The sequence below is a fragment of the Coturnix japonica genome, chromosome 3 (genome assembly GCF_001577835.2).
Source record: "Coturnix japonica isolate 7356 chromosome 3, Coturnix japonica 2.1, whole genome shotgun sequence".
Classification (NCBI taxonomy): domain Eukaryota; kingdom Metazoa; phylum Chordata; class Aves; order Galliformes; family Phasianidae; genus Coturnix; species Coturnix japonica.
In genome coordinates this window covers 88,722,419-88,732,369 of record NC_029518.1, presented here as the reverse complement: position 1 = coordinate 88,732,369, position 9,951 = coordinate 88,722,419, and the positions used below count along the sequence as shown (strand labels likewise).

General features: G+C 40.8%; 1 protein-coding gene across 4 annotated transcripts in view; it reads left to right on the top strand.

Annotated features, from left to right (window-relative positions):
- E2F6 (E2F transcription factor 6) overlaps nucleotides 1-4,695 on the top strand; it is a 9,339-nt gene extending 4,644 nt beyond the window's left edge. The window contains exons 4-7 of one of the 4 annotated variants that reach the window (XM_015859451.2): nucleotides 295-453; nucleotides 1,628-1,742; nucleotides 3,069-3,216; nucleotides 3,960-4,695. In XM_015859451.2, the coding sequence (XP_015714937.1) occupies nucleotides 295-453; nucleotides 1,628-1,742; nucleotides 3,069-3,216; nucleotides 3,960-3,964 (427 nt within the window). In that variant the 3' untranslated portion in view covers nucleotides 3,965-4,695. Of the gene's footprint in view, nucleotides 1-294; nucleotides 544-904; nucleotides 1,021-1,592; nucleotides 1,758-3,068; nucleotides 3,217-3,655; nucleotides 3,865-3,959 lie in introns of those variants that run through there. The other 3 variants (XM_015859450.2, XM_032443682.1, XR_001554438.2) reach the window with 3 other exon arrangements.
- Nucleotides 4,696-9,951: the final 5,256 nt, after the last annotated feature.

Below are 9,951 nucleotides of genomic sequence, written 5' to 3'. Positions count from 1 at the left end.
TTGGTGGCCCTGCCAGGCAGGGGGGTTGGAACTACATGATCCTTGAGGTCCCTTCCAACCCGGGTCATTCTGTGATTCTGTGATTCTGTGGAAGTGCTTTAAAGCCTTTATCCTCAGGCTGTCTGAATAACACACTACTTTAAAAAGTATCAAATGAAAAAGAGCATTGCATCGTGTTTCAGCTGAGTGAAGGATACCAGACTTCCTGGTTGTTTCCTATTAGTACCCTTTCTGTATTCAATAACCAGGCTTTTCTTTTTATCAGCATATTAGACAACTTTCATATTCTTTTAGAGGTACTGATCTTGACCGAATTGTTGAAGTGGCAGCACAACGGCAAAACCTTAAAGATGAACTTTCTGACTTGTCAGCCATGGAAGAAGCTCTGGATGAATTAATCAAGGATTGTGCTCATCAGTTATTTGATCTAACAGATGACAAAGAAAATGCAAAATATCCTTTTAACTCTTGCATTACTTTAGCACGTGGTTTTTGTTGCTGGTGCTCAGGTGTTCTTGCAGAAGATTTAGACTCATATCACAGGTATGAAGTAATATTGTGTAATGAGATAATCGGTTATTTTGTATTAGTATATAATAGGCACGTGGTCTATAGGATCAGGTACAATGTGACTGATCTTTGGGAAAGTGCTACTTGTGTGATGTTTCCACTGGAGAATATTGAGAGAAAAAAGATTGGGAAGAACAGGAGTTGGGCTGTTTATTCTTTATTCCTCTGGCACTTTGCCATGGAAAGGAAAGCAGAGTATCCTGGTGACAGTGAGGGTGAGGAATGGTGTATTACTGAAATAAGGAATTACTGACAGTAGTAACAAGGAACAGGAATATTGAAGTGGGACAGTAGTCTTAGAATCCTGACCATCACCTTGTTCTCTCCACTGTAGAGAAAAGTTGTCTCAGGGGCAGATCTTGACCTACCAATGAGATTGAGTTGCTTACTGAGATGAGAAAGAGGACCCAAAACAGACTGACAGTGGCCTTTTGCCATGAAGATATAATGGTACGTTGATCATGTCCTAATCTTTCAGGTGTGGTTTGATAATAAGGGTGGGACTTATTTAGTAACTTTAATAGGACATATACATTGTATTTTGACTTTGGGTACAATAAAATAAGGCTGAGCTCTGGTGCCTGGTAGAATGTTAAAAGGCATATGCTCAAATGATGTGAAACCTGTCCATTTCCTGCATGATATCAGATAAACCTTTCATTATGGTTTACCTGCTCTGGGGTTAAGAAAGTAATTCTCCAGTTCTCCAGGAGATTATTTCTGTGTATTGTTAATACCAAATGAAAGAAGTGATTTCTTCAAGACAGTTTTCACTCTGCTGTATAGACTGCTTAGGACAGTATTTATGAGAACTGTCTTGTCAGATATGGAGTTCATAGTATTGAATGTCTTGATTTCCATGAAAGATTTTTTGAAGAAAAAAGAAATTCTAGCTGTCAGCTAATAATTAGTTTTACAAAGCTAATGTTAAAGTAATATCAGCTGAACTATTTACCACTTTTCTTCCATTGGTGTTCTGCTCAGCGTATCTTAACATCATGCTCTTTGCTTTTGCCCATTAGCAAATAACTGTACAGAATCCTTGACCAATGTATACACTAGCTTATGTGACGTACCAAGATATCCGCAGCATTCAGGCATTTCAAAAGCAGATTGTGATTGCAATCAAAGCTCCGGAAGAAACCAGACTGGAAATACCGATTCCTAAAGAAGTAAGTTTTAAAGAAGTAAGTTTTCTTCTTAATGGAAAAAAAGTTGTTAGATTTTATTTTTAGTACTTTTGCAGTATCAATTATTAACTGACTTGGAGTTTCCCTGCCGTGTATAGCAAATTGGATGTTGAGGGAGATGGTTTAGTGGGAGCTATTGGTAGAAGGTGAACAGTTGGACTGGATGATCTTTCAGGTCTTTTCCAACCTTGGTGATTCTGTGATTCTATATATATTGGTACTTGATTGATTTTCTGTTTCACTACATAGTGCTGTAGCTATAGTAGTCTTAAGAAAATTATTTCTAGGATTTTTGTTTTGCTTAAATTATTAAGCAATAAACATGTGTGAACTTTCCTTACTGCATTAGTTTTACTGGAAATAATGGAGTGGCTGTAATAAATGTTTCTCATTTCCAGTATCAGTGTGTTTGGTCATTATTAGGATAATGAAACCAGCATTTGTTCAGTAAAATCTCTACAAGCTGCAAATTTAAACAATATCAGCATAATCTGATTACTCTTAACAGCAAGTAAATGCTGTTTTACTGCCTGATGAGCAGTTCTGAAGGATGAAACATACAATATGATCAACAGAAGAAGTAGTTCTGGTGCTCTGGTAGTCCAGAGGTATTCTTTATGGAGGCTGTCCCTTCCTCGTGGTATGGCACACCTATTCCTGTCCTAGGAAAAGAAGATGCAGATCAGTAAAAACAGAAGACTTAAATCCACCATATCTAGTGGATTTCACAGGCAAAAGAAGACGGGTCTCATCCTATGCTGGTGAGAAAAATAAGATTCCAGAGGCTCCCTGAAGCAAAAAGCAGCAGGCTTTGAAAGGCCTTCCTTTAGAGAGAATGCTGTTCTAGCCATCTCATCTAGCCATTCAATCTAGCCATTGAATTTGAATTAGTCTGTGCCTTGCAATGTGACATCCGCTAAAGCAAAACAGTACTAGAGTTTGTTTTGCTGTATTATAAAAAACTGATGTGCTCTGATTTGTTTTCTGGTCCATGGCATTGACTGCTGAGTTCTTTTGTTCTTCTTATTAAGCATATGATAAACCTTGGCCATTTATCAGGTCAGTAAAGAGATTAAACAGATTCATTAGGTATGTTGCCAGTCAGAAGTGAAACCTTGTTAGCTTAGTGTTACTTAACAATTAGCCTGAAAATCAAGTCCTAACTTACATAGAACTAGTAGCACAACTTGAAATAGTCATGTCATTCTTGTATTAGTTCTGTTCTTAGGCTGTTGGGATTAAAATATGTGCAGAAATACATAACTGATATGTAAGTTTTGTCTTAATATGCAAGTCCCTATTTTACAGGATTGCATCAAAGTACACGTAAAGAGCACAAAAGGACCCATTGATGTGTATCTGTGTGAGGTGGAACAAGAGAAGCCAGGAGACAAAACTTCTGAAGATAAGGAAGCTGTCACTTCTGAAACTGAGCCATCAGTTCCTCCCGATGAAGGTAACATCTCCCATTTATGTTTTTATCCTTGTGTAATTTTATTTATTTCTTTTAAAGACTGTCTTAGAGTTTTCAACTTCAACACAACAGCGTAAGTTTTCACCCCAGGAAATAGTTTAAGTGCGCTAAGGTGTGCGGGAGCATAGGATGTAGCTGAAAGTTGTGTTTATGCTGTTGCATTCCTTCATGGCAACAGGAGTGCAAAGGGCCAGGCTCATGCAGTCATAGCAAGCTGCTCTTGTTCTTTGACCCTCTTCCTTCCTCTGCTCATTACTGGCTTTCTGTCAGAGCTGACCGTTGTGCGCTCTGCTCATGGAGCACTGTGTGAGTTCTCAACCTACAGTCCAGCGGCTCGCTGACAAACTAGTTGCCATGGGAGTTAAGATGTGTTTCAAACAAGACCCGATGCTGCTGTTACTCATCGCTGCCTTATCTATAGGAGAGCAGACAGGAGGTGAAACAGAGTATTTTAATCTGCTAAAACAAGATTGGCTTGGATTCAGTCTGTCAAGATCTCCAGTGCTGCAGGATGTTGTGGTTGTTGTGGTTTAAAAATAAATGTGACAGGAATTGCAGTAGCTTAGAAGATGAAAGGTACTTTAGTTTTTAGCAACTTTACTTTGTAGAAGAGAGGAAGAGCTGATTATTTAATCTTGTTTTGTTTTTTAACTATTTTGCTTGTGAAATGACTCTAAGTTCCCTACAATAACAGTAACTGGATTCTTCTTTTGCTTCATTTTCAGAGTGAGAGGAACTACAACCCAGTCTAACACACAGTGTAAATATCTGAGTTGTAGAGCTCTTCCAAAGCTGTTTGGAACTGCACATTTGCCAACCTGAATTGCTCCACAGTATTTTACATTTAAAACAGCAGCGGATTGAGCGCTTTCACAGGAATATTTAATCTTCCCAAGTCGGAAGGCAATGGCTCCTAGGTTTGGTATTAGGAGCTTTGATTTTATAATAGCATGTGATCTATGGAGCTTTGGGGAAATGGTGGTTTTAGTTTATAAAGTAATTTTAATTGATGGAAAACGCCTTCAGTAAAGGAATTTGAAAAATGGAGGCTTTTAGGAACTGTTTCTGGAACAATCTGTAAACCTGAAAATGTATATAATAAAGAAAATGCACTTTTCAGTTCTGAGGCTGCACTACTATGAAAAAGGAATATTAAATACAGATGAAGAAAGAACTGATGTATCAGAAGCCTTCGTTATGAGGAAGAAGATGTAAATAGTATGAGATTTATGCCTGCCACTGTGTAGATGCTGTTTGCATTATTTGCATCCAGTTCTGCCTTAAATGTGATACCAACACTGAAGTTTAAATAATGGCTTTTTGTATATCTGTATCATGTCTGGGCAGTTACTGATGTCGATTTAATGAGATGGTTTACATTTCTGACTCTGTACAGCAAAGAAGTAAACTTTATAAAAGCTTCGAGTGGTCAGTCTATAATTAAAAAGCACAATGATTTGACTTTGAAATGTTAAAATTCACTGGGTAACTATGAACCCTGCACTGGAGCAACTGGATGTGCTCTGAAAGAAGCTGCACCCAGGGGAGAGTGCAGCCCATGGACAGCAGCCTGCAGTGGAGCAGCAGGGCTGGGGGAGCAGCTGCTTGGACCATGAGTGATCTCCTTGGCCCTATCCCTACCCACAGGTTGTTTTCTAACTTTCACTCTTGCTGAGGAGATGGAATGAGTGAGAGGCACGGGGAGCACACCAAGATCAACTCACCATTCTTCTACATGAATTAACTGTAACTACAGGTGCCGTGCTCGTTTCACTACAGGTTTGAAAAGCACATCCCATAATTTTCTAAGTGTGGCGCTTTTAAAATACCAGGACTCCGATGCATGTTTCTCCTGATGACGTGCTATCAACAACAGCCCATCAAATAAAATCCTCCACGTTTCAGCCAGCATCTCGACAGCTGAATTGACAGACGTCTAAATGTCTCCTACCAACAAATGGAACTAGGTAGGGCAGTTGACACTACAGCAAACGGAAAAGATGTTTTGTACGTTGGTCAAAGTGAGGAAGATGCTCCTCCAGTGAAGCAGGGTTGGGGTTTTATTAGCTGACAATACAGCGCTTTGAACTGCAGAGTAAGGAACTCTGCTTTTGCAAGGTAACCACCTTACAGATGTTAAGAAAAGCTGCTTTTGAAAGAAGGTGCTTTAATTAATTGGGACATAAGGGATTTTTTGCTTTCAACATTTGTAGTGATTCTGTTTTTCCTCCCTCCTCTATGCAGGTTTTCTAGCTGTAGAATTCATTTTAAGGCCAGTTAACTCACTGGGAAGATTAGACTTGGACTCAGAAAAGCTGAGTGATGCTGACCTTTAATACAAGTTACGAAGCTCACTTAAAGTAAAAGTGGTGGAACCTCACTCTGAAGACGTGTAATGTGTGATTTTTGTCTGAAAGGTTCTTAAGATTAAAGTGGTGTTGAGGCTGTATGTCTATTTTCAGCCCATTTATGTGTAGGCATTTCCGTCGGCCGTTTGAGGACTGTAATAAATGAGAAGGCTCCTAGAACGCTTTTGTCTTTTCCTTCTGTAGGAACGGCTGAGCACCCAAAGGCATTAATCAGCAAGAACAACAGCCCAGATCTGTAATTATAAAATGGCCTGCTTTGGCTGACACCGTAATTGGAACAAACTCCACAAGCTGCCAGTTGAGACCTTATTTGGTCTGAATCACTCCTTGGAGTTTTCAGATGTGAACTGGAGTTTCTAAATAGTGTGACTTGTAAAGAAGAGAGAAGAATACTTTCAATTAGTAGCGTACACTGGAAAGTACTTAAAAGACGGCAGATGCCTTCACTTTGAATCAGTTTGTGTTGTGTGTGAAGAGCCTCATAGAAGCATAGTTAAATTACACTCATCTCAAAAATCAGTTCAGCTCTTGGAACTTTCAGTGGAGATCACTGCAGGCTTCAAGCTATTGTGGATTTCATTGCCTTGCTACATGGACTCTGCACAGGGCTGGGACAGAAGGAATGGACTAAGTGTTCATCTGCTGGTTTTGGTTCCAGTTCTGCTCTGTTAACAGGCATTTGAGAGAATTGCATTGAGGCTAAATCACATCGTACCTCGTGTGTGGTCTGTGGAAATCCACACAAGGCTTTTCTCGCCCACGTTTTCTAAAGGATTGTGATGCTCGTTTATAAAGAAACTAAAATGTATGGCACACGTGGCTCTTACTGCACTCTGCTGATGGGCTGTCAGCACGCGGCTGTGCAGTAGCTTCTCACTGCATGCTCTGTGAGTACGGCGGTGGCTGTAATCACCCCTGCATGAAGTGATGAGGCTGTAGGAGACACTCATTAAATCCGAGAAGTTGTAGCAGCAAATCCAACAGATGAAAGCTCAGGACACCATTAACCTTTTATTGATGTTGTAGGCCTCTCATATTTTATGGCATCCTTCTTCAAAAGGAAGACTCAGCATTAGCACTTCAAATGAATACTGGAGGAATCTAAAAATGTGCAAGAAGCTCTTGAAATTCGTGGCGCAGCTTTGCTTTCAGTCTTTCACAGGTTCGGATGCAAATCCCGTGCAGAACTGATTTTAGATAATGCGATATTCGCTCCCAGACAGAGAAGCAATTTTGGTAGTATGGCTGCTGTTTCCTAAGGGCCTCTTTTTTCACCCATAGCCATCAAAACATCACAGGCAGGTTATGGCGATTGCTGCTGCTTTTCCAACATGCAGCCAAAATGAATGGCACAGAAAAAATCAAATAAAAATAGATGCAGTTTTTCTTGCAAAGCAGAAACGTGTCAGATCAGATACCAGGTTTCAGCAAGCTGGGAAAGTGAAAACCCTTTTTTGCATGTGTTTTAATTGCAAGGCACACAAATTCTAAAGAGGCATCGTGGTTCCTAAATCTCAGATAATATTTCTCTGCACAAACAATAACCTCAACATTAAATGAGTCCATTTCCAAAAGTGAAAAGTTATCCTTCAGAATAAAGCTTCAAAGGTCAGTAAAAAAATCATTTCAGAATTAGAATCATAGAATCATAGAATCACCAGGGTTGGAAAAGACCTAAAAGATGATCCAGTCCAACTATTCACCTATTACTAATAGCTCCCACTAAACCATGTCCCTCAACAATTTATAGGGATAATAAAGTTTTAAAGGCAAGCGTGAATTAGAGATGGCCCCAAACCTTTAAGAGCAAGTTAAGAAGCAAATACCTACTAACTCAGAGCAAAACAAGGCCAGCAGGCCCCATGTTTATTATACCGGCTATTAACAGTAAAAGCTGAAGCTGGATACAGACTTCCGTAAAGATCGAGTTACCTGGCTGAGACACAGCGCGACCAAATCAGCAGTGAGACAGCTGGGACTCAACCCGAACTGTGGAAACATCAGCAAAGGGAGAATTTCCCTTTGGTGTTCACAGCAGCAGCAGCTGCTCACGGGCAGTTTACCACCCCCTTGTTTTCTTATCAGAAGCTCTTGAACTTGAACCTCAATGAAATGCATCCCATTGAGTATTGCTAATAGAGGAAACACAGTAAAATTGCAGTCCTGTGTCTGGAACCATGGCACAATGCAATTTTGAAAAGCAAAGGAATAAATGCAGTGTTTCAATTGCATGTATGTCGGCAGTCACAGTGCACGGATCAGTGGATTTTATGTATTTGGAAACTGCTCTAAGCAGTGACAGCCCTGGGCCAGTGAGTAGCAGAAAAGAGAATTGGAGATGACTGTACAGTTACTGCCTACTTCTTTGTTTCTTCCATCTGAAAATCTCCAGACTGCTCTAAAAATCTACAGCAGATTTAAGCTCTGGAATCGTACTTCTTTTCAGTGAAACTGGTGACATTAACAAACCACTTAGCGGAGTATTAAAAACAAGTGTCTTCCAAATGAAAATACCTTTCACTTCCAAGCTGTAAAACACTGTTCCTTTATACCCGGAGGAAAGACGGGCTGTTACAGCTGGAACAGACGGGCTCCAACAGCTGTCCAGGCAGCCTGTGAATGTGTGTGTCTCGCTGAGAGTCTGTTGCCTGGAAATGAAAACAAGACAACAACTGTTTACACAGAGGTTGCCCATAAACTTCCCATGGAGTTATGCTCCCTCAGCTGGCTCCGTGCCCACCATCACTGGGCCACTGCGAAAAGTGACAAGTGGGAGCTATTTTTTGCAGCATAAAGAGGGAAGGCTGCAAAACTGCAGCGATGTTTTGGAGAGAAAATAGTATGGCTGTACATGGAAAAAAAAAAATACCCTAAATCTCAATAACACCTGAAAAGCTTTTCATAGAAAAGCTTGGGTTGGAAAGGAACTCAAAGATCATCTAGTTCCAAGTCCACATTTGAAAGCAAAACCTAATCAAGCTGATATCTGTTCACTTAATTCATGGCTTCTGTCCAGAAATGCTCATTCAGCACATGGCTGCACTACCAGCAAGTGGTGATGGCTTTAACTGGATACAAGTCAGCTGTATACACTACACATGGAATTGAATTGTTGTACTTCTGGATTTTGTGCAGGTAATTCTCACTTAAATAATGGATGTAATGGAGTAATGGCAGCACAGAGGAACCACGGAGATTCACAGCTGTGACTATCAAGGTCAGGCTCTGAGCAAGCTGACCTGGCTGTAGGTGTCCTTGTTCATTGCAAGGAGTTGGACCAAATGGCATTTGAAAGTCCCTTCCAACTCCAGTGATTCGAGTTGGATGACATTTGGGCTCACTGATGCTCACTGACTTCATCGCGCATCCTCTGAGAGATGACACCACAAAATAATTCAGTGCTCCTTGCACATGGATGCTTAAACAAACCCGGAGATAACCTTAACAGTTTCCTCCTCTCTCTTTCATCTCCCATTGTGTCTTTACAGTGGCCAAACAGGAACTGAAATACATCATGTCTGCTGTTAACATAAACCTGAGCTGCTGCAGAGTTCCAAGGGAAATGATGGTGATAGAAGGAAAGGATAGAAGGAAACTTTCCCCTAGTTCTCATCTCAGTCCCAGCCATCAGCCCTGTTCCCAGGCCACCAGAGGGCTGTCCAAGCCCGCTCTGGCTTCACCACTTTCTCTTCATTTCTCTACACATGCAAAATCCTCTCAGCACCAGGCACTGCAATTGGAAATGCCATAAAAAAGCAAAGAGCTTCCCTCTGAAGCCCAGCTGCATCCTTCAGCACCTCAGGCATCCCAGCCATTCGCTAGTACAGTTAATTCCTACCATCACTGGTGATAGGTGACAGGACAAGAGAAATGGCCTCAAGTTGCGCCAAGGTAAGTTTAGGTTGGACGTTAGGAAACACTTCTTTACAGAATGAGTAGTTAAACACTGGAGTAGGTTCCCCAGGGAGGTGGTTGAGTCGCCATCCCTGGATGTGTTTAAGAGCCGTTTGGATGTGGTGCTCAGGGATATGAGTTAGCAGAGGGTTGTTAAGAGTTAGGGTACTATGGCCAGGCTGTGGTTGGACTTGATGATCTTCAAGGGCTTTTCCAACCTGGGTAATTCTATGATTCTATGATCACTGGCCTTCCAACATCGAATTATTGACTAACGACGATGTAGATGAGATAGGACACACTTTATTTTTCCCCCCAAATTTTAGATTTATGTTAGTCAGACATGGTCTACATTTAAAACATTTCCTCCTTTCTCCACACTTTTGTTATTCACATGTAAGTGTCTTTTTAAACACTGTATGCTACCAGGGTTACATAGAGTTTGGTAACTGTC